The sequence below is a fragment of the Pristis pectinata genome, chromosome 3, assembly GCF_009764475.1.
Source record: "Pristis pectinata isolate sPriPec2 chromosome 3, sPriPec2.1.pri, whole genome shotgun sequence".
Taxonomy (NCBI): domain Eukaryota; kingdom Metazoa; phylum Chordata; class Chondrichthyes; order Rhinopristiformes; family Pristidae; genus Pristis; species Pristis pectinata.
Genome location: NC_067407.1, coordinates 61,977,630 through 62,002,302, shown reverse-complemented (window position 1 = coordinate 62,002,302; position 24,673 = coordinate 61,977,630). Strand labels below are relative to the sequence as shown.

The 24,673-nt window shown below is 42.7% G+C and overlaps 1 protein-coding gene across 3 annotated transcripts in view; it reads left to right on the top strand.

Annotated features, from left to right (window-relative positions):
* The window catches only part of si:ch211-267e7.3 (ADAMTS-like protein 2), a 107,089-nt gene that overhangs the window by 40,964 nt on the left and 41,452 nt on the right, over window positions 1-24,673 (top strand). For all 3 annotated transcript variants that reach the window (XM_052012251.1, XM_052012252.1, XM_052012253.1), the window contains 6 exons: window positions 8,558-8,633; window positions 9,626-9,728; window positions 10,904-11,049; window positions 13,314-13,437; window positions 18,123-18,203; window positions 18,312-18,487. In XM_052012251.1, coding sequence (XP_051868211.1) covers window positions 8,558-8,633; window positions 9,626-9,728; window positions 10,904-11,049; window positions 13,314-13,437; window positions 18,123-18,203; window positions 18,312-18,487 — 706 coding nt within the window. The remainder of the gene's footprint in view (window positions 1-8,557; window positions 8,634-9,625; window positions 9,729-10,903; window positions 11,050-13,313; window positions 13,438-18,122; window positions 18,204-18,311; window positions 18,488-24,673) is intronic.

Genomic DNA, 24,673 nt, shown 5'->3' with positions numbered 1-24,673 from the left:
TGCCTCAGTCTGCTTCCTGGTAGACAGCACACACCTCATTGTGTACAAAGGGTTTATAGAAATGCAAAAATCGAATCAAACAGATTTGGACACACAAACAATTTTCGGCATACCATAAAAAGCAGGAATTATTCTGAAGTTCACAGGAAGGAAGCTTTGTGTGAATTGTAGCTTTTGAGATCATTAGTGCAGCCTCAAAGTGAAAAGCCCCTGACGCAGTGAGACTTGCTCACAGCGTGTGGCCCACTTTGAACTTTTGATAATAAAGATTCTTTCCCCCCCCCACCCCCCCATTGATGATTTTCATATGTAAAAGAAAGGGTGAAAGTTCATTTCCTCCCTTGCCATTGTGGTGTGACTCTCGACCTCCCAGGCTGTTCTGATTCCATCTGTTAGTGAATGGGAAAGGCTCCCTCCCAGTCACCAAACCTTGTACATCTTTCTTTGCCAGTGGAAAGGCATTCGGGCTTGGCTAACTGTCACCTTACAAAACAGCGTAATTACTAAATTGGACCCTTCACATAGCAAATGTCCCAAGTGCCTCACAGAAGTGTTATCAAACAAAGTCTGATGACGGGCTATAAAAGGGGATGGCAGGACAGGGGGAACAAATGCTAGGTCAGAGAGGTAGGCTCTAAGGAGCATCTTATAAGGTGGTGAAGAGGTTTAATTCCAGAATTTAGGGTCAAAACAACTGGAAACGTGGCCACGAATTGTAGGATGATTAAAATTAAAGAGGTGCTAGACCCCAGAGCCAATGCACACCAATCAAAGCTTAAGCCGACCAAGTTAATGTAATGCCTTTGAGATGCTGCTGATCCTGATTTCTCTGCAGATTCCCTGTATCAGACGGTCGCTGAGCTGTGTCTGACAGTTTAAGGTGATCGTCAGTGTCCTCTGCCAATCATGAATTGTTATCGCCTCTCTACCAGGGTTACCCTTGTCCTCTGGCCTTGGCTTAACTACAGCTATGAGGCATTATATGGACTGCTATGTCAGTATACTCAGAAACGCCCTCTAACTCCTGTCCAAAGCCCCTTTAATCTATTCCTCTCCCAACCCTTGCTGTGCCTCCTTAATCTTAGTTTGCTCTCTTGGTCGATGTTGATTTTTTTTTTATTTCATGTGTAGCATCAAAAATTGCAAGTTGTCCTGAACCACAAGCAGCATGAAAGGATTACGCAGCCCTCTGCTGCAGCCTTGATCTGGATCCAGACTGGATGGCAAGAGCCATCAGCTTATCAGCTCTCCCTCACCCATGGCCACCTGCAAAGACAACAGTCAGCGGCAGTAACTCTGTGTGCAGGGTTGCAGGGTGCAGAATGAGCTTCAGTTCTCGGGAGGGTTTTGCGGAGCACTGTCTTGATCCAGCAGGCACCTGTGAATAAAGATTGAAGTGGGCTTGCTCAGGGAGGGAGGGTGGAATGCGGGGGCAGGGGTGTTGCTTTGGGGCAGGTGTGTGGTGGATGTTTGATTGGAGTGGCTCTCGGGAGGCTGAAGATAAGAGTCATAGAGTCAGACAGCACAGAAACATGCCCTTCGGCTTACACGTCCATGCTGCCCGTGGTACTAATCCCATTTACCTGTGTTAGGTCAGTAGCCTTCTACGCCTTGGTGGTTCAAGTACTTGTCTCGATGCTGTTTAAATAGTGGGCTGATTAGTAAGTTTGCAGATGACACCAAAATTGATGGAATTGCGGATGGTGAGGAAGGTTGTCAAACGATACAGCAGGGTATGGATCAGTTTGAAATTTGGGCAGAGAAATAGCAGGTGGAATTTAATCTGGACAAGTTTGAGATGGTGCATTTTGGGAGGCCAAATGCAAGAGGAAAGTGTATAGTAAATGGCAGGACCCTTAGGAGCATTGATGTACAGAAGGATCTGGGGGTACAAGTCCATAGTTCCCTGAAAGTGGCCATGCAAGTGGTAAAGAAGGTGTGTGGCATGCTTGCCATCATTGGTTGGGGCACTGAGTATAAAGGTTGGCAAGTCATGTTGCAGCTGTATAAAACTTTGGTTAGGCCACATTTGGAGTATTGTGTGCAGATCTGATCACTCATTACAGGAAGGCTTTGGAGAGGGTGCAGGAGAGGTTCACCAGGATGTTGTCTGGATTAGAGTATTAGCTATAAGGAGAGGATGGACAAACTTGGACTGTTTTTGCTGGAGTGTAGGAGGCTGAGAGGCTGAAGTATATAAAATTATGAGAGGCATAGAGACAGAGTGGCGACACGGGACTGCAGATGCTGGAATCTGGAGCCAAAATAAACTGCTGGAGGAGCTCAGCAGGTCAGGCAGCATCTGTGGAGGGAAATGGACAGTCGGTGTTTTGCAGTCCTCAATTCCCAGGATGGAAATGTTAAGTACAGGAGGGCAGAGGTTTAAGGTGAGAGGGGGAAAGTTTAAAGGAGTTTTATCAGACAAGTTTTTACACAGGTAATGGTAGGTGCCTGGAACACACTGCCAGGGGAGGTGGTAGAAGTAGGTACAATATTTAAAAAGCATTAGGACGGACACGTGAACAGGCAGGGAATAGAGGGATATGGACCTTGTGCAGGCCAATGGGATTAGTTTAGATTGGCGTCACGGTTGGCACAGGCATGGTGGGCCAAGGGCCTGCCCCTGTGCTGTCCTGTGTTCTGAAAGCTGTGAGAATCTCTGCCTCCACCACCTCTTCAGGCAGCACGTTCTAGACTCAAGGCACCCTCTGTGTGCAAAAAATTCCCTCTCAGATCTCCTCCAACTCCTCTCGCCTTAAACCTATGCCTTCTTTTCTTTCATGGGGGAGAAACAGGTTTTTACCATCTATTCACTGGATAATGAGAATGAAGCCAAGATCTGTTTACAATACTGAAAGGAGTGAGAATTTATCTTTTTTAGTGGTACCTTGAGGAATACTTCTGAAAGAATACTTCTAACAAACAGAAGGACGCCAACATCACAGCACTGTATAATTTCGTGTTGATCTTGATGCGCTGTGTTCACTCTCCCTTCCCCCATGCCCAGCCCTAACATTGCCACACCCTGCTAATCAAGAGTTTATCTTCACCTCTTAATTCCGAGGCAGTGCTGGCGATGATTTAGCAATCAGATCTGGTCTGATAAACTTTGATGTTGAAATGCAGCAGCTCCTTGCGTGTGAAATGTATGTGGCCCACTTAACACCTCCTCGCAGTTCATCTCATATGGCCTTGATTTTGGCACAGTTTGCTCACACTGTAAAAGAAAATTAACACAACATGCTGGTTTAAAAGGTACAAGAAGGATCGGGAACCATGTAAACTTCCACTGGAAGTGAAGGAGTACAGGTCCCATGCTGCCTTTGTGGTCTGAATCAGTAATCAAAGTAGACTGCACACAATATAATTCAAATTCTTGGACTGTGTAGCATTGTTAAGTGTAGTTAGAATTTCTGACAACTCTTCCTCATCCTGATCCGTTTCAGGCATCTTGTGTCAGCTTTGGCATTCCCAGTCAGGTGTGCCACATGGGTTGGGGGCTGAGTGACTTCATTTTGCTTCAAGAATATGTGTACAGAAGCCTGAAGTCCCACAGCAGGTTTGAGAACAGCTGCTTCCCTTCAGCCATTCGGTTCTTGAACCAACCAGCACAACCCTAATCACTACCTTAGTGTAGCAACACTGTGACCATTTTGATCACTTTGCACTAAAATGGACTTAGTTTTATTTGTGTTCTAATTGTGTTCTTTCTTGTAAAAACTGTGTATAATTTATGTTTAATTGATATTTTTCTTGTGAATGTTGCTTATATGCTATGTGCCTGTGATGCTGATGCAAGTAAGCTTTTCATTACACCTGTGCATACATGTGTTTGTGCATATGACAATAAACTCGACTTTGACTTTAGTGTTTGTAGGACTTGCCATTTGTGGCTCAGTTGGTGGTATTCTCTCCTTTGGCCAGGAGGTTGTAGATTCAAGTCCTCCTTCAGAGACTTGAAAACTTGAGGACAGCATCTTCAACAGTACAGCACTCCCTCAATAAAGTGTCCACCTGGACATAATGCTGAAGTCTTTGGGTTACGGACTCAAACTTGAGATCTTCCAATGTGCAGGCCACTACTGCTACGATTATCACTCAAGTGATTTGTCATTGGGATTGGAATTACCATTGCATTAAATGCCAGCCCATCCACTCCATATCTCTATGCCTACTAATTTTTGCCATGAGCTGGCTGGAACTGGATTAATTATACATAGAACTTGCATCAGGAAACCCAGTGGCCTTGGCTGGAACCACACTGTGTCAATTCACTGTAGTGCAACCTGGGAGGTTTCAGGCATCAACATTGTTCCTATCCTTTATCTTTTCCCTTCCATCCAACTATTGATTGGCAGTGACTACGTGAGCCTTGCATTGAGAAGGCAGACCAAGCACCAGGTGGTGTTGTCACTGATCAGTAACTGGTAAGCAGGACATTAGTTACTCTGGCAAGTTTTTATCTTATGTTCTTGAAATATGAACCATCTTCTTGTGGATGCCATCTTTCAAAATATTATTTCTGGGAAAATTATGGCAGGATTTACCAGGGGGCAAATGAATTGTGTCTACATTTTTATTCAAGATCCAATGAAAGCTCAAGCAATGTCTGCAAATTGCCTCCAGGATTGTTTGGTTGGTAGTTCATAGGTTAGTGTCATTTCTTCAATGGCAAAATAGATCAACAGGTGATTTATTTCATTTGTGTATCCTTGCTGTGTGCAAGCTGAATTCTTATCTTTGCTTCAGAAGTACTTCATTATGTCTAAGATGCATAATAAATTATCTTTTATGTCCTCAGTACATCCCAAAAGATGTTGTACTATGCCTGTTCTCTCTTGCAATTACAGCATTGCATGCAGCAATAGTTCTGCTGTCAGTACAGCTGTTCAAACCAAGATGCTGATGTGCTTGGTGCAGTGAAGGATCTATCCAGGTCAGGTTGCTGAAAGAGTGTGAGGCTGAGTTCATATAAAAGACCATGTAGATGTAGACGTGATGGTCCAATTGGGAGTGCACAGAGATCCTGTTTGGGTTTCTGAAGTGAATGTGAAGAATTAAGTGAAGTATGAGCAGATGAGGTGGGAGTTGCTGGCAGACGGTTACCAGGAACAGGGGAACTAGTTGGGTTTGCTGCACGACTGTTAAAAGCAACATAAGGTGCTGATTGGGTGGTGTGGATGCTAAAGTGTTGGTTTATTATTGTCACACATATGGAGATACAATGGAAAAACTTTTGTTTGCATGCCATCCAGATAGATCATGCCATACATAATTACATCGAGGTAGTAAAAAGGAAGCAGAATGTAGTGTTACAGTTACAGAGAGAGTGCACTACAGATAGACAATAAGGTGCAAGGCCACATCGAGGTAGATTTGGAGGTCGGTTCAAGAGTCTGATAACAGCAGGGTAGAAGTTGTCCTTGAGCCTGCCCAAATGTGTTCTCAAGTTTTTGTATCTTCTGCCTGACTGGAGAGGGGACAAGAGAGAATGATCGTGGTGGGAGGGGTCTTTGATTATGTTTCCCAAAGCAGCGGGAAGTGTCGACAGAGTCAATGTAAGGGAGGCTGGTTTGTGTGATGGACTGGGCTGTGTTCACAACTCTTTGTAATTCCTTGTAGTCTTGTGATTAAGGCCACAGGGAAAAGGGAATGTTATTGGTAATGAGGAGAGCTGGTTGGATGGGGTTGTTGTAAAAGCAGCAAGAGGAATTGATTGGGTGGGAGGGTGGTTTAAAGACGGCACTGAGAGGTGGGGGGGAGGGTTTTGAAGGTAGCATGGAGAGGTGTTGGGGAGGGTTTTGAAGGTTGCACGGAGAGGTGTTGGGGAGGGGTTTGAAGGTCGCACGGAAAGGTGTTGGGGGAGAGATTTGAAGGTCGCACAGAATGGTAGTGGTGGAGGGGTTTGAAGGTCGCATGGAGAGGTGTTTGGAGAGGGGTTTGAAGGTCGCACAGAGAGGCGTTGGGGGAGGGATTTGAAGGTCGCCCAGAATGGTAGTGGTAGAGGGGTTTGAAGGTCGCACAGGTGGTATGGTTGTGGGATTGGTCTTAAAGACAACTGGGTAACTTTGGATGTTGAGGGGGGTGTAAAAATGGTTTACACCCTCCTGGTGTAAATTGGGGAGATGCTGAGAACAACGTAGGTGCTGGTTGGGCTGTTGCTAACGGGGGTGGGGGGGGGGGAAGTGGGGAATGCATGGTTGTGTTGTTAAAGCTAACGCAGGAAGGTACTTGGCTTGTGGTATGAGATTAAAGACAGTGTGGGGGAGTAGTTAGGTATGGGAGTGGGGTTAAAGGCAGCAAGTGGAGCTAATTGGGTTGGGTCTCCAAAATGAAGCAATGTTCAATTGTGGCCAATTGAACGAAACCATGGCACAAACTGTAAACGGAACAAAGTTCAACAAAGTTGTTCATGTTCCAGTCAGGTGCTATAAACTGAGCTCTGGGTTCCTGACACAGGATTAGGCTTTTCTAAGAAAATATACTTCAGGAATTAACAACACAATGAATACAACTGTTCCTGGAAGAATAACATTTTGTTCTGAATTGCATGATGTACACAGTGGATTTCCTGTATTATAAATTTTGCTTCTATTGTTATATTATTGGGTTGTTTTCAAAAATTTGAGCTTGCCAGTCAAACCAATTTAACAAAATTATTTTGGAGTCTGATTTTTCTTTTCTGCTTTCTGCCATTCTGAGGTTCATAGCCTTCAAGAGGTGTGTGCATTGATGCTTTCTGCAGCTTAATTGCTCCCTGTGTTGTTATTCTTTCAAACGCATTTAATCATTTGGATGTTTGATGTTTAACAGACAAGAGGTGATTACAAACGGACATGCTTATTTTGGACAATTGTTACTTTTGAAAATTGTTAGTTTTCACCATATGGCCTCTCATCACCCTAAGGTGGTCTCATAATATTATGGTGCTGGTCAGAAAACTTAGGGGTTAATTAACCTGAAATAATGTAGGAGATATTGTCATAAGAAAGCTCAGAGTTCTAGTATGGAAACAGGACTCATGACCTACATAGTCTGTGCAATGTATTTCCCAATAACTTATGGGGGAATGCTTTGTTAGATATTGGCAGGACCACTTGGCTCCAAACCACATTATTAGTCCTGGAAGTGAGTTGAATTTCAGCATTGATGAGAGTGATTTCACTTGATATCAAGACAGCATTTGGATGGGCTTGGCGTTAAGTAGGCCTACTCAAAACAGTTACCAGGAATCAGGAGGAAGGTTCTTCACTGGCTGGAGTTGTGCTAAGCCCGAGGGGAAAATGCTCTGGTAGTTGGAGACCAATCATCTCAGTCCCAGGACATCTGTGCAAGAGTTTCTCAGGGCAGTGTCCTGGGCCCAAGCATTTTCTGCTGCTGTATTAATGACCATCTCTCCATCATAAAGTGGACATTTATTGATGGTTGCACAACGTTCAGTTCCATTCACAGCTCTTCAGATAAAGAAGCAATCTGTGATCATGTGCAGAAAGATCTAGACATGACGGTGAGTTGCCTTAATGCCACAAATGCCAGGTTAGGATTATCTGCAATGAGGTAACTTAACCACATCTTGGCAATTTAAGAGCATTACCATTGCCTGACAGCTCACCAGCACATCCGGGGGTGGTCAATGCTCAGAACTGGCCCAACCATATTGGTACCTCTGTTGATTTATTATCGCCACAAGTACTGAGATGAAGTGAAAAGCTTTTTATGTGCCACCCAGACAGATCATGCCATACTTGAGTACATCAAGGTCGTAAAAAGCAAATGCAGAACATAGTGTTGCAATTACAGAGAAGGCTGGTAAGAAGCTTACCATGATTGGTTTACCACTTGACTCGAGAGACCTTGTTATGATTGGTGAGGCACGATGCAATAATGTGACGGAATAATCTCCATTTCCTTGGACATGCAGTTTCAACAACACTCAGGACTTCATCTGTGATAAAGCAGCCTGCCTGATTACCATTCAATCTACCGCATTAAATACTCCCTCCCTCTATCTCTTGGGCAGCATGGCTGCAGTGTATATCAACTGCAAGATCGATAGTAGTAGCTCGCCAAGGTTCCTTGAGTAGCAACTTCCGGATCTGTGACATCAACTGACTGGGACGAGGGGAGCAGGCACAGGGAAGCCAAACCTCCTTTGCATCTTCCTCTTAAAGTTGCATAACTTCCTGATTGGATACGTACAACCAGTCGTTGGGACAAAATCTCAGAACTTGCTATTCAATGACGCTTGAAGAATATCTTCAATATGATGTAGTGCTTCAGGTGGTGTCTCACCACCACCACTTCAAGGGGAAGTAGGGATGGGCAGTAATTAAGAATCATTTGCAGTTTTATTGTTATTTAATCAGCTAGGGTGAATTGCTCCATCACATGGAAGAAAGGAAATCTCTTTAGTTTTACCGCAGCTTGATGCATAAACTGGTCCATGAGATGCTGAAGCACTTAGTCCATTCACTACTCAATATCATCTGAGTCCTTAAATTGGATTAGAATTGCAAAGCTACTTTACAGTATGTTTGTCAAAATGTCTTTTTTGCAGACGTATAATTTCACAAAGTAAAAACGGCACCTTTTGCACTGGATCACCACGACGCTATCACTTATGTCAAATCCAGGTAAGAGTCACCAGTGCTGACTTTTTGGCTTTCCTTCTGTTGCTTTTCTCTTTCCCACCCTGTTCTTGCTTCTTGGGGTCAGATCCACTGACACACAGCAGTGTCTGCACTGAGGTTGTAGAATTTGGCCCAGGCCCAGAGATACTGACCTTGAGTCCCTCAGAAGATCAGGTGTGCCTTTACTTGCCCGTTGTCTCCATAAAACAATACGGGGATTCAGAATGAATAGACAACCCTTGTCATTGTTCACTGTCTGAATGGGATGCATTATGTGCTGCTCATCACCTCAGAACATGGCACTCTCGCCTTCAAGCCATAAGGTTCTCAGTACATGTCCCATTCCAGAGACGCGGTCGTATGGAGCACTGAGCCATCAGGAAGTGGTGTGTAAGACTAGAGGGCGGTGTTTAAAACTGGAGGGCAGAAGTTTCGGTTAAGAGGCTTAGAGGGAATATAATGAAGAATTCTTTCACGCAGAGAGGAGCTGGAATCTGGAATACACTGTCTGAGACGGTGGTGGAGGCAGAGACTCTGTCAGTGCTTATGAATTGCCAAGGTTAAGAAAGCTATGGATCAAGTGCTGGTAAATGAGATGAGTGTAGATGGTTACTTGATGGACATGGTGGGACAAAGGGCCCGTTTCCATGCTGTAAGTGTGTATGACTCTTAAGTTAAACTGATGCTTTGTACGTCCTCTCTGGGTGAGCATTGTATGTTCTAGTGCATTATTTCAGATAAAAATATGGGGTTCTCTCTGATCTTGGTCTATGTTTAACCATCAACCAACTTTACTAAGATGGATTATCACATTGCTTATTATGGGAGCTTGCTGTGTGCAACCTAGCCATCGTGTTTTCTACAATGCAAAAATCCCGACACTTCAAAGTGTATTTAGTTGGTGTAGAGTGTCCTGGGTGCTATGAGGATGTGAAAGGTGCTAAATAAACGTAGGACTTTCTTTGTGTTAATTATATTTTTCTATCTATGCACAGCCTTGTCCAAATAATGGTGCTAGTTTCAAACAACAGCAGTGTTCAGCTTTCAATGCTAAAGCATTCAGTGGCCGATATTATCACTGGGTTCCATTGTATCCAGGTAAGGTGCTATAAGCTTACTATAAATATAGTAACAAATAGGATTCTGGTTGCATTGTGCAATGGAACTTAAAAATATTGTATAAAATTACATTTCTGTAAACTCTTCCAGACCTGCGTTGCTTCGTGATCTTTGCATTCTTCTGATTTTAATTTGTCTTCCATTAATGGCCAAGGCTTTAGATCTTTCGATCCTAAACTCTTGAATTCCCTTCCTAAGTCTCTTGCCACTCTACGTCTCTCTCACTTAAGATGCTTCTCAAAACCCACTTCTCTGACCAAGCCTTTGGTCACCAATTGTAATGTCACCAATTATGTTGAAGGTGCTACGTGATTGACAGTTATGGTAGCAAATATCTCATTCCATCATAGAGTTATGCAGCACAGAAACAGGCCCTTCAGCCTAACTTAACTATGCTGACCAAGATCTCTCTCTGAGCTAGACCTATCTGCATTTGGCCCATATCCCTCAAGATCTTATCTATCTAGGTACCTATCCAAATGCCTTTTAAACATTGTAATTTTACCTGCCTCTGCAGCTTCTGGCAGCTTTTTCTTCATATCAACTACCCTTTGTGTGGGGAAAAAATTGCCCCTTAGGTCCCTTTTAAATCTTTCCCCTCTCACCTTAAATCTCTGCCCTCTAGTTTTAGACTCCCCTGTTCTGGGGAAAAAAGACTGTGATCATCCACCTTATCTATGCCCCTCATGATTTTATATCCCTCACAATAATTCTGCTGCAAAACCAAGAACATATATGCACACACATTCTCACTTCACATGTTGCCAGAACATCTAATTGCTATAAATTAATACATTGTGAGGTCTATTGCAGGCAATTTGTAATAGGTGGTCAGTTAAATGTTACTTTGCACAATGAGCCGTATTATTACTTGCCTGCAATAGACCTCACAACGTGTCCACTTATAACAATTATGGAAAGGTGCACGTGTGTGCATGTGTATTGTTGGTCCTGTATCAGAATGATTTTGAGTGATGGAATGAGATATTGCTGTTTGGTGGCTGTTTATAATTCCCTGGCTCTTTGTCAAGGTCAGAAATCTAGCAAGAAGTCTAGCCATCAAAAGCTTGCCCAACTAGGGCAGATTGAAAATAGTTTTTCATGATGAGGAATGCCTGGACTATGATTACAGTACTCCATTTGTTGTCAAACAGATGACTACATTAATATTTCAAACAAGCCCTGCGATCTGCAATGCACCACTACTGACGGAGAACGGCAGTTAATGGTCCCTGCTCAGGATGGGACATCTTGCCGGGACAGAACATATCAGGGTGTCTGCATCACTGGCCGATGTGAGGTGAGGCTGTACATTTGATTCAACTCAAAGCAGCCCTGACAATGGAGGTGAGGTGCGTGGGGATCCAAGGGGGATCTTTTTCCACACAGAAGGCGGTTGGGGTCTGGAATATTCTGCTTGAAGAGGTGGTGGAGGCAGATACTCCCACAACACTTGAGAAGCATCGAGACAAGCATTTAAAGAGAACGGCAGAGAAGACTACAGACCTAATGTGGTTAAATGGGATTAAAGTAAATCGGTACAACAGAAGGCATGAATGTTGTGGGCTGAAGGGCCTGTTGCTATGATATACGATGCTATGGTCAATGGTAGACAGTTCAGTTCACTGACAGTTAAACTCAATCACTTTATGACATGCTGTTGTGCCATTCCTATATTAGGTATCTTGATTCTGGATGAATAACTTGTGGTTACAGCTAATGTAGAATTGGTTCATTGTAAGAAGATGGACCAATTCACCACTCAAGTTTGTTCTGCCAAACAAAAATTATTTTATAAGAAATAGGATAAAATTATTGAAAATTGCAAGGAAACTAAGACTGAATGATGAATTGAAACTTGCTGAAGTTAACTTGAGCAATAAGAGAGTAATAGACAAGAATGATGGCACTGAAGGCTGGCAACTCCTCACACTGATGACTAATATTTCACAATTTTAAAGCGAATAGGTGAGACGATTGCAGATGTTTTAGTTATAATCTGCCATGGTTCTCTTAATTCAGGAACTACCCTTATGGACTGGAAAACTGCAAATGTAATTACATAAGAAAAATGAAGGAGGAACTTTGCAATTATAGACATGTTAGTCTATTGTGGGGAAGCTAGTGAAATATGTAAAATGAAGGAGAGTGATTGATTGCTCGGAGAAATCTGAGCTGATTAGAGAGAGCCAGCATGGATTTGTCTAACAAGCTGAATTGAATTTTTTGAGAAATTACTAAAATAATAGACAGAGGAAACTTACAGATATGATTTGCATTAGTTTACAAAAGTTCTACACCAGTGGAGACCCAGAGGATTTGGGATCCAAGTACACATGTCACCAAAACGTATTAGAAAAACCAAGGGCGCTGGAAATACTCAGCAAGTCAGGCAGCATCTGTGGAGAGCGAAACAGAATTGATGCTTGAGGCAGAACAGGAAAAGGATTTTCTGATTTCATTTCAGAGTTATGCTTTTTGACTGAATTGTTTTAGTCAGGTACAAAATGTAATCACAAAGGATTTGTACTTTAAATAGTGAACAGGTAGGAATAATTGAGGTCCAAAGAGATCCAGAGGTCCATGTTCACAGATCCCTGTAAAAAAAAATTCAAATACCAATGGAATGTTTTTTGCCACTTGAAGAAGATTTTCCCGTGAAGACCCAGTATCTGGAGTACTTTGTATCATTCAGGGTCCTGCACCTCAGGAGAGGATATATAATGAAAGGAGGGCAGGGCAGATTTACCGGGGTTCTAAATATTTGGAGAAATCACAGAGCCTGGTTTTGTATTCTCTGGAATGAGGTTAAGTGAGAATTAGATTTGGGATTTTGAAATATAGAGAGAAACTTTCTCTTCTGGATAGGAGGGCAAGATAATGGGCATAAAATCAGAGCCAGGCCACATGAGAGAATTTAGGAAGTTCTTAGTGAGGTTGAGTGAGGAGTTCTAGCTCAGTTAAATAATTCTAATGAGGTCCATAGACTTGTGCTCACTAAGGACATAGCCAAGGTGAGTTAAGGTCCAGCTATAATAGTCATTTACATAATGCTAATAGAGTTGCTGCCTCCCAGCACCGGAGACCCAGGTTCAGTCTTGATCTCTAGTTCTGTCTGTGTGGAGTTTGCGTGTTTTCCCTGTGACCGTGTGGGTTTTTCCCAGGTCCTCCGGTTTCCTTCCATGTGCTAAGATGTGCGGGCTGATGGGTTTATTGGTCACTGTAAATTGCCCCCAGTGTGTAGGTGAGTGGGAGAAAACTGGAGGGGGGGGGAGTTGATGGGAATGTGGGGAGAGTAAAACAGGATTGGTGTAAATGTATGCTTGATGATCAGCAGGGACTTGGTGGGCTGAAGGGCCTGTTTCTGCGTTGTATGACTCCATCATTGGAAGTCGCTGCCTATCGGGCTGGTGAAAGTGGATGCAAAGAAGGGAATTGAACAGGCACTTGAATGAAAATAAATCGCAAGACTTCAGAGTGGGGGAGGATGATTGGTACTGAATAGACTGTTGGCTTGTCCAGTCATCCAGAATCTCAATATGCTTAACACGATTTTCTCTGCAGCCCATTGGATGTGATGGTCTCCTATATTCCTCCAAAAGACTTGACAAATGCGGACTCTGTGGCGGTGATGGCAGCACCTGCTTCCGGATCTCAGGCACCTATCGACGAGGCATCACACATTTAGGTACGAGTGCAGCTTGGTCTTGCGTTTCACCACAGATTAACAGTGGGTATTAATGGAGGTGAAGGGTCATCCTGAACTCATTGCAAGATGTAATTCTAATTGGTTTATCATTGTCACATGTACTGAGATATAGTGAAAAACTTTTGTTCTGCATGCCATCCAGACAGACCATCCCATACATAATGACATCGAGAAAGTAAAATGAAAAACAGAATGCAGAATATAATGTCGCAGTTACAGAGAAAGTGCAGGGACACAATAAGGTGCAAGGGCCATGGCGAGGTAGATTAGGAGATCTTTTAGCGTGTGAGAGGTCCGTTCAAGAGTCTGATAACGATGGGGTAGAAGCTGTCATTGAGTCTGGTGGTACGTGCTTTCAAGCTTTTATATCTTCTGCCCGTTGGGAGGGGTCCTTGATTATGTTAGCTGCTTTCCCAAGGTGTTTTCCATGACTACCTTGATATCAACCCAACACCAGCCCAGTGGAGCCTCTTGCTCTACTTTATCATCTTAAATCAATGTCAAATGAAAGCCATGGATTGACTGAGCCATCAGGTCAAACGAACAATAGCTTGAATTTGTATTGCGCCTGAAACATCACAAAATCCGGCGTAACATTTCACAGGATTGTTTTCAGATAAAAATTGAACAGTACAACAAAAAGTAGATGTGTCTCCACAAAAAGGAGACATTAGGACAGGTGAACAGAAGCTTTGTCAAAGAATGAGGTTATAAGGAGAGATTTAAGGAGAAGATAAAGGAAGGTTCAGGGAGGGAATTCCTGAGCTTTCTTCCTGAATGATTGGAGGCACAGCTGTCAACTTTGAGGTGAAGGGAGTGAGGGCTGCTTGAGGAGCCAGTGGTTCAGGGAGCCATTCAAGAGGGGGCAGAGAATAGAAATGTAGCTCTGATTGGGGATAGTATAGTCAGGGGAATAGACACAATTCTCAGTCGCAAGGATCAAGAGACCCGAAGGCTGTGTTGCCTGCCTGGTGCCTGGGTTTGGGACATCTCATCTGACCTGGAGAGGAATTGGGAATGGGAGGGGAAAGATCCAGTTGTCGTGGTCCATGTGGGTACCAACGACGTAGGTAGAACAAGGAAAGAGGTTCTGCTGAGGGAATCTGAGCAGCTAGGGACTAAGTTAAAAGGCAGAACCAAAAAGGTAATAATCTCTGGATTGCTACCTGAGCCACGTGCAAATTGGCACAGGGTCAATAAGATCAGAGAGTTAAATGTGTGGCTCAAAGATTGGTGTGGGAGAAGTTGGTTTGAGTTCGTGGGGCATTGGCACCAGTATTGGGGAAGGAGGGAGCTGTTCCAATGGGATGGTCTCCACCTGAACCACGCTGGGAGCAGGATCCTGGCAAATCGCATAACTAGGGCTATAGATAGAGCTTTAAACTAAACAGTAGGGGGTAATTCAACAGATTGGAAAAGTATGGATAAAGTAAAAGGGAAGGAGAGTGTAGGAGAGGTTACTGAAGTCTCCAGAATAAAGAATAAGACAAGGTTTAGAAAGGGATAAGAACTTTTAAGCAACATGGAGACAAATTTGAGAAGTGTGGTGAATACAGGACTGAAGGTGTTATATTGAATGCAGCACTATACGAAATAAGGTGGATGAGCTCATAGTGCAGTTAGAAATTGGCAGGTACGACATTGTGGGCATCACAGAGTCATGATTGAAAGAAGATCACGGCTGGGAGCTAAATATTCAAGGATACATATCCTATCGAAAAGACAGGCAGGTGGGCAGAGGGGGTGTGGTGACTCTGTTGGTAAAAAAATGAAATTAAATCCTTAGCAAGAAGAGACATAAGATCAGAAAATGTAGAATCTTTGTGGGTGGAGTTAAGAAACTGCAAGGGTAAAAAGACCCTGATATAGGCCTCCAAACAGTAGCCAGGATCTGGGGTACAAATTAGAACAGGAGATAGAAAAGGCATGTAAAAAGGGCAATGTTATGGTGGTCATGGGGGATTTCAGTATGCAGGTAGATCGGGAAAATCAGTTGGGTACTGGATTCCAAGAGAAGGAATTTGTAGAATGCCTAGGAGATGGCTTTTTAAAGCAGCTTGTGGTCGAGCCCACTAGGGAAAAGGCAATTCTGGATTTAGTGTTGTGCAATGAACCGGATTTGATTAGGGAGCTTAAGGTAAAGGAACCCTGAGGAGGCAGTGATCATAATATGATAGAATTCATCCAGCAGTTTGAGAGCGAGAAGCTAAAATCGGATGTATTGGTGTTACAGTTGAGTAAAGGTAACTACAGAGGCAGGAGAGAGGAGCTGGCCAAAGTTGATTGGAAGGGGACCCTGGCAGGGATGATGGTAGAGCAGCAATGGCAGGAGTTTCTGGGAGTAATTCAGAAGACGCAGGATCAGTTCATCCCAAAGAAGCAGAAGCTTTCTAAAGGGAGGATGAGACAACCGTGGCTGACAAGGGAAGTCAAAGACAGCATAAAAGCAAATGAGAGGGCATACAATATTGCAAAAATTAGTGGGAAGCTGGAGGATTGGGAAGCTTTTAAAAACCAATTGAAGGCAACTAAAAAAGCAATGAGGGGAAAAAAGATGAAATATGAAGGGAAGCTAGCCAATAATACAAAAGTGGATACCAAAAGTTTTTTCAGATATAGTAAGAGTAAAAGAGAGACCGGAGTGGACATCGGACCACTGGAAAATGATGCTGGAGAGGTAGTAATGGGGAACAAAGAAATGGCGGACGAACTGAGTAAGTATTTTGCGTCAGTCTTCACTGTGGAATACACTAGCCACATGCCAGAAATTCGAGAGAGTCAGGGGGCAGAAGTGAGTGCAGTCGCTATTACTAAGCAGAAGGTGCTTGGGAAACTGAAAGGTCTGAAGGTGGATAAGTCACTTGGACTGGATGAACTACACCCCAGGGTTCTGAAAGAGGTAGCTGAAGAGATTGTGGAGGCATTAATAGTGATCATTGAAGAATCAGTAGATTCAAGAATGGTTCTGGAGGCCTGGAAAATCGCAAATGTCACTCCACTCTTTAAGAAGGGAGGGAGGCAAAAGACAGGAAATTATAGGCCAGTTAGCCCGACTTCAGTGGTTGATAAGATGTTAGGGTCCATTATTAAGGATAAGGTTTCGGTGTACTTGGAAACACATGCTAAAATAGGCCGAAGTCAGCATGGTTTCCTGAAGGAGAGATCTTACCTCATAAATCTGTTGGAATTCTTTGAGGAAGTAACAGGCAGGATAGACAAAGGAGAGTCAGTGGATGTTGTTTACTTGGATTTTCAGAAGGCCTTTGACAAGGTGCCGCACGTGAGGCTGCTAAACAAGATAGGAGCCCATGGTATTACAAGAAAGGTACCATCATGGATAGAAGATTGGCTAACTGGCAGAAGGCAAAGAGTGGGAATGAAGGGGCCTTTTCTGGTTGGCTGCCAGTGACTAGTGGTGTTATGCAGGGGTTGGTGTTGGGTCCGCTACTTTTCACTTTATATATTAATGATCTGGATGATGGAACTGATGGCTTGGTGGCCAAGTTTCTGGATGATACAAAGATAAGTAGAGGGGCAGGTAGTGTTGAGGAGGCAGGGAGTCTGCAGAAGGACTTGGACAAGTTGGGAGAATGGGCAAGGAAGTGACAGATGGAATACAGTGCATGGAAGTGTACGGTCATGCACTGTGGTAGAAGGAATAAAGGTATAGACTATTTTCTAAACTGGCAGCGAATTCAGAAATCAGACGTACAAAGGGACTTAGGAAAACCTGCACTAGGACTCCCAAAGGTTAACTGCAGATTGAGTCGGTAGTAAGGAAGGCATATGCAATGTTGGCATTCATTTCAAGAGGACTATAATATAAAGGCAAGGATGTAATGCTGAAGCTTTATAAGGCATTGGTCAGACCACATTTGGAATATTATGAGCAGTTTTGGGCCCCATATCCAAGGAAGGATGTTCTGGCATTGGAGAGGGTCCAGAGGAGGTTTACAAGGATGATCCCAGGAATGAAGGAGTTAACATATGATGGCTCTGGGCCTGTACTCGCTGGAGTTTGGAGGGATGAGGGGGAGATCTCATTGAAATCTACTGAATATTGAAAGGCCTGGATAGAATGGGTGTGGAGAGGGTATTTCCAGTAGTGGGAGAGTCAAGGACCAGAGGGCACAGCCTCAGAGTACAAGACCTCCCTTTAGAACAGAGATGAGGAGGAATTTCTTTAGCTAGAGGGTGGTGAATCTGTGGAATTCATTGCCACAGACAGCTGTGGAGGCCAAGTCATTGGGTATATTTCAAGCGGAGATTGATAGGTTCTTGATTAGTAAGGGCATCAAAGGTTACAGGGAGAAGGCAGGAGAATGGGGTTGAGAGGGAAAAATAAATCAGCCATGATCGACTGGCAGAACAGAGTCGAAGGGGCAGATGACCTAATTCTGCTCCTATGTCCTATGGTCTTATGAATGCGGTACTTGGTATTTACCAATCAGTCACAGAAAATGACAAAACTTGTCTGCAACAATTGGAGAAGCTTCTCACACAAGGATTTTTATCAGTATTTAGAAAACATTCAATTGAAGGTCAGAATTCCAAAGAACACAATTGTTAGGCTGGGGTTCAATTGCACTAGACAGTTCCTTATTGGCTGCATTAAGAAGTAGCTGAAGTGACTGGGGTTTGATGTCATCTTCTTTAATTTGCAGGTTATCTCTTTATTACAAATATTCCTGTTGGTGCTTCTGACATCCAAATAATTGAAAGGAGAAAAACAGAAAATATTTTAGGTAACTCTGAAAAATCATTTCATACTTTTTCATCCCTTCTCCCCACCTACTTCTCCCTTATTTACAATGTATTATCTATTATTGGTTTCCTTTCTTTCCCTTCCAAAGCTCTCGCAGACGAAGGTGGCTACTTTTTCTTTAATGGGAACACAGCGATTGACAATCCTCGGAATTTCCGAGTGGCGGGTACAGTGTTCAAGTACAGGCGACCTGCAAATCCACTGTCTGATGGCTTTGAATACATCATTGCCCAAGGACCGACCAACCAGGGACTGAATGTAATGGTACGTAAAGATGAAAAACACTATGATGCTGGAGGAAGTCAGCAGGTCAGGCAGCATCCATGGAGAAAAGCAGGCAGTCAACGTTTCGGGTCAGGACCCTTCTTCAGGACTGAAGATAGGAAAAGAGGAAGCTGAATATATAGGAGGGAAAAGCAGAGCAGTGATAGGTGGACAAAAGAGGGGAGGCAGGGTGGGCACAGGGAGGTTATAGGTAGATGCAGGTAAGAACTAGTGATAGGCAGGTGCGGGGGAGGGGAGAGCAGATCCACCAGGGGATGGATAAAAGTAAGAAAAGAGAGGAAAAGTGCTTAACACAGATAACATCCCAAGCAGGCACCATACCTCTGCCACACCATTTTGTACACTTTGAGTGCTCAATGCCAGTCACTTGAACCCATAGTTTAATTCTGCATCCTATCAACAAGTACCTAGTACAAGAGCCAGAAGTAGGTGAGAATTACAAAAGGAAAGGACAGTGGACTAAGCATAAAGCGAGGGTAATCTATATTCTCAGGAGGAGTAGGATCACTGCCTTGAAAGATTGTTGCTTGTCAGCTTTTGATTTGAAATTTATTTTCTTTCCTCCTGTAAAGAAGGGCCCTTGCTATTCCAACTGGCCATTATGTTCTGGACTTAATTGAATATTTAACTACAGTACTAAAAATCTTTCCGTGTGTGCATTGCTACAAGGCATTAACGTGCATCAGCCTCTCTGACCTTCTCCCCATCATCCTCTCTGTAGCTTAGGACACATAACTGTTTGTACAACCCTCAAATTGTCCTTGCATCTGCCTCAGACAGACCAGGCATTGATGGATGCAACCAGAGAATGGTGGAGCACATATGAGTACCTTTTAGCCCATCATGGTGGCACTGGATCCTTTAAAGACTTATCCATTTACTTGTTCTATATCAAAAGCAATAGTGTGCATTTTTTCCCCTTCAAGTAGTTATACAGCTATTGAAAACTTTCACCACCCTTTCACATCATCCTAACTTGCCCCTGGTTTTTAATTCTAAGTACTCTGAATCCATAGTCTTCCTGCATTAACTTGTCTTCTCAAAAAAGAACAAATCCAGCTTCCTCAGTCTCTCCACACTTTTGACCTCTGGTACGAGATGAAGTGCACAATCAAACATTTGTGCTTGGTTGAGGAGTCAGTTGGTGTGAAGCTACCATCTATTGGATTGTGGTTGAACCCTTCAATCAGAATCCTGCCTAAACTAGCCTGCACTCTCCTTAAGCCTGCCGAAAATTAGACAGAATTGTCTAATGATTTAGAAATAATTCTCATAAATTCCAAGCTTTTGGGAATGAAATTATTGAATGGTTGGTGTTAAATCCAGTGAATGTATTTTTCACCAATTATACGTACAAATTGGGAGCAGGAGTCATTCAAATTTCAGATTCAAGTTTCAAGTTTATTGTCATGGGCACTCATACCCAGGGTATAAATGCCATGAAAATTAGTTTTTAGCAGCAGCAGCACAGTACATCACAAACATGAGATACATAAATTGCATAAACTTAACATAAATTATACATGCACAACAAAATAAAAATAAATGATGACAAGGCTCTCTCGCCTCACCTGCTATTAAGTAAGATTGTGGCTGATAAAATTGTGACCTTAAATTTACATCCGAGCAACCTTTCACCCCCTTGCTTATCAGGAATCTATCTGCCTTTGCCTTCAAGATATTTAAAGACTTTTGTTTCCATCATGTTTGGGGAATAGAGTTCCAAAGACCATGACTATGAGAGGAAACGAAATTGCTTCATCTCTGTATTAAATGAGCAGGCTTTTATCTTTAAATGGTGACTCCTATTTGTACATTCTCAGAAGAGGAAACAGCCTCTCCATGTCCATGATGCCAAGATGCCTCAGGATCTTAAATGCTTTAATCAATCCCTTCTTACTGTTGTAAACTCCAGTAGATATAAGCCTAGCCTGTCCAACCTTTCCTCATAAGATAACTGGCCCTTTCTGGTATTAGTTCTGTGGGCTTCCCACACACTTCGTTCCATTGAAGTCAGTAATTGCAATTGAAACCCCAAGAAGAGAACACAGCATGCTCCCCTCCAGTCTGATAAACATCCGTTCAGCTCTGGTCTCTGATTTTTGTCTCTGCCAGTTTCATATCCATGTCGGTACTGCCCCTTTAATCCCATGAACATCAACTTTCTTAACAAATCTATTCATGTGGTAAATTGTCATGGAAAATCCATTGTACAAATAAGTACTATGAAGTCATATAAGCCCTCGCCATTACTTAGAGTCATGGAGTAATACAGCATGGAAATGGGCCTTTCGGCCCAACTTGTCCATGCCATCCAAGGTGTGTATCTGAGATAGTCCCATTTGCCCACATAAGCAAACAATCAAAATTAGTAAAATCCAATTTACCTTCTTTGTACAGATCAGCTAATCAGCTACTCACTGACCTGTCAATGTCATTAGCTGCCAATTGTCATGAATGTGATGTAACTCAGAGTTTATAAATTTAAAGGAAAATTGTCTTTCAAACTAAATGCAACATAAATTACTGACCACAACAGGCCCATATAGTAAGCTGTATATCTCTATGATATAGGGATTGTAAGGGTTTTTTAACTCGGAGCTACAATTGTCTCCTATGTTAGTCTTTAAAACATTTGCCAAAAATAGCAGATTTCAGAACTCCAAAGTCGAAGTGTTTGGGAAGTTACATTATCTTAAGACTATTGTTGATGGGATAACACTGGCTGAATGAAATGGAGGGATCTAAAACCCCTCCTTCCCAGCTTTCTTAGAAATGTATCAATTCCAATTCATCTGCAGGAAACTGCTTTTTGCAATGGCAATCAATATCTCATTGTTCAGTCGGGAAACTCATTCAGGAAACTAATCAAAGGGGAGACTCTTTGGGACACACAGAGCAAGTTTCCACTGATCCTTGAGTTTCATTCTGCTAACCCTTGTTGCGAACAGATGATGATGCCTGGTATTATCCCAGTGGGGACTTTGGGGAGTGCTGTCTATCACAGGACCTCCTGACTCCAAACCCCACCTCCACACTCCTGCCATTGGTTGCCCAGCACAAGATGCATTTTCTTAAGCAGAAAATGAATAGATTCTCCTTTCCAAGATTGTATGTTTTTGACCATCAAACAAGTTGGCTATTTTCCCCACTTATAATATTTTTACAATTGGTATATTAGTTTATTATTGTCAGATGTACTGAGGTACAGTGAAAAGCTTTGTTTTGCATGCCATCTATATAGATCATTTCATTACAGTGCATTGAGGTAGTACAAGGGAAAATAATAACAGAAAGAAGAATAACGTGTTACAATTACAGAGAAAGTGCAGTGCAGGTAGACAATAAGGTGCAAGGCCATAATGAGGTAGATTGTTTAAGTAAAAGTTAAAGAAGTAGTTTTCTTACTGGCTTTACAGTCAGCTCCCTCGAGATTAGGCTGCAATTCTCAAAGACTCTGGGGTCATCCTGCAATTCCGTCTTGAGCCATTGGCTGTTTCACTGTGCAGAATGACAGCTTGGTAACATTCCCATCTCTAAACCAGGAAGTTGCACGTTCAACTCCTGCTCCCTGCTTTGATCAGACACACTTTACAGACACTGAGGGAGTCGTGAGTCTTTGGAGAGGACCATCTTGTAGATGAGCATTAAACCAAAAACCTATTTATCTGTTTGGATTATGAGAAACGATGTGAGAGTATCAGAGAAGAGCAAGATGTCCTCTAGTCTCCTGACCAACGTTTATTAGGTAACCAAGTTAACCTGAGGTTAGCTTCATTGTCATTTATGAGACCTCGCTGTGCTTAAATTGCTGCTCTGCTTGTCTGTGTTAAAACAGTGAATGCACTTGAAGTAATTGTTAGATTCCAAAATGCTGTTGGATGCTCTGGGATCTTAATGGAATATTGAAATCCTGGTTCTTTCACGCTTTCTTTCCATAACAGCTATGTTTTCTCCATTCAGGTACGTGATAAGTGAATTAGGATTCTGTGCACTTGACTGCATGATGAAGTGCAAAGGTGACAAGGCACAGACCTGTCCATTATTAACAGTGGATTCTGGGCAAAATGGAACATTCAAAACTTTGCATTACCTTTGCAAACTCTGTGAAGGAATGTCGGCACTAGGTTTCACCTGGTGCCAAATGATTCCCCAAGCTATCACCGTTCTTCAGAACTATTTTCCAATCAATGAGTTCCAAACATTCAATAAGCTCAGACTGCTGAATTTTCACATTATAAATGTTGCTGCCAAATTCATGTTGCTTTCTCCCCCTCCCCCATCCTGTCAAATGAACTGCTGCACTGGGTTGCTGATCCATGGCGTCAAAGACTGAAGAGACCATTTGAGAGGAGCACGGCTGAAACCGAGGTGGTAGCTGAGAGGGCCACTGAGTTATTAAACAGGTCAAAGAGGACCAAGTACAGGATGGTGAAATGCTTTCAGTGCAGGCTTTCCATGACATGGCTGCTCTCTCTCACTGTATTAAGAAATCCTGATTTGGATTCATTGTCCTGACCTCTCCTGAGATGCGGGCAGCTGATGTCAGCCTGCTGTTTTTTTAAAAAAAAACACAATTGGTCATCCATACACCCTTCTTATCTGTCTGCCAGAATCTTGGAGCACATAATTTTAGCAGTTCTGTGGGTGCTCCTTCATTGCATGGACTCCATTGGTTCAAGAAGGTAGCACACCAACAGCATTTTCTTGAAAAATGACAAGGTACAGACCTTACCAGCGAGGCCTGAATCTCAGTCGTTGAATATAAAGGAAGTGTGTGAAGCTGCCATTCACTTGCTAACTAAGTGAAGCCTCAGCCCCATAAACAGCCCTGGTCAGAAACAACAGTAGGCCAATCTATGAAGCTGGAATGAAATGGGATGAGTTCCTTGGTGCAGGACTTCACCTCCACTAAGGTTGGAACAGCTACCTCTGATGTAGGCTTGAGGCAGGTGGCACTTGGAGATTGAGCCAGAGAAATCTTTGGAGATCTGTTTAAAAACATGGACAGATAAAATCTGGTCAGGAAGTAGTTCCTAATGTAGGTCCTTGCCCCCTAAAACCGACTTCCATATTTCAAATGCAGCTTTTGGAAAGTTTTGAATGTTGCCTTTGCTACTGAAGAGCTAACATGCAATGTGAATCCAGCATTAACTCTTGGATTGTGCTTCTGACAACAATCTCTTCATCTTATGATGTTATAGGTCAGCAGCCCTGAGGAGCAGTTCATTTGACAGGAGGGGAGCAACATCTGTTTTGGCAATAAAATTTAAGGTATATATTGAGGATTTTGCGTCTGTAAATTTCTGATTATGACATGTCTTTCATTCCTGGACTTGATTTATTGGTCCCTGTCCTTGGTTTTTGTGAATTTTTTTAAAAATCAATTTTCTTGATAACCTGTTGAGCGAACTCCTTTCGCATCAGGTAAAATTAGTCAGTGTTCAATAGGTAATGCATTAGCAAAATATGATACTTTTTAACATAGATTTGCTGAGATGTTGAAAGGGCTTGTTGTGCTTATTTACACTTTGTGTTGACGACTTCCTACCTAACTGTCATGGTCCAAAATGCCAAGAAGCATGATTGGCTTTATAAATAGATGGCACGTTGTGGAAAAACAAAGTCAGTTATAAGACATAGTTTAGTCCTTGGCTCGAGTATTGGATCTAATTCTGAATGCTGCAGTTTCGGAGGACACTGCGACTGGAGAAGCAGCAGGGAAGATTTATTGACATATAGATGAGGGAGTTCACTGATCTGAGAAAGTGGAGTTGCTGGAATTTTTCTCCTTAGAGCAGAAGAGATTCAGGGAAGTTAAAGAGAAGTAATATTACAAAGGCTTTTTTTTGGCATGGTGGTAAACCAGAGAACAGAGAGTTGAGATAATCAGGAATTTAACCATTGAAGAGATTAGGAGGAATTGTTTTACACAGCGTGATGTGACCTAGAATGAATTGCCTAAAATGATGGAAGAAACAGATTTAATAATAACACTTAAAAGGGAACATGATACCTATATGATAAGGAAAAATTTGCAGGCATGGGGGAGAGAGAGAGAGAGAGAGATTGTGACTGCAAAAATACAGATAGTTCCTTTAGTGAGCCAGCACAGTCACATTGGGCCAAACAGACTCCTTTGCTGCCACTTTATTCATGAGTATT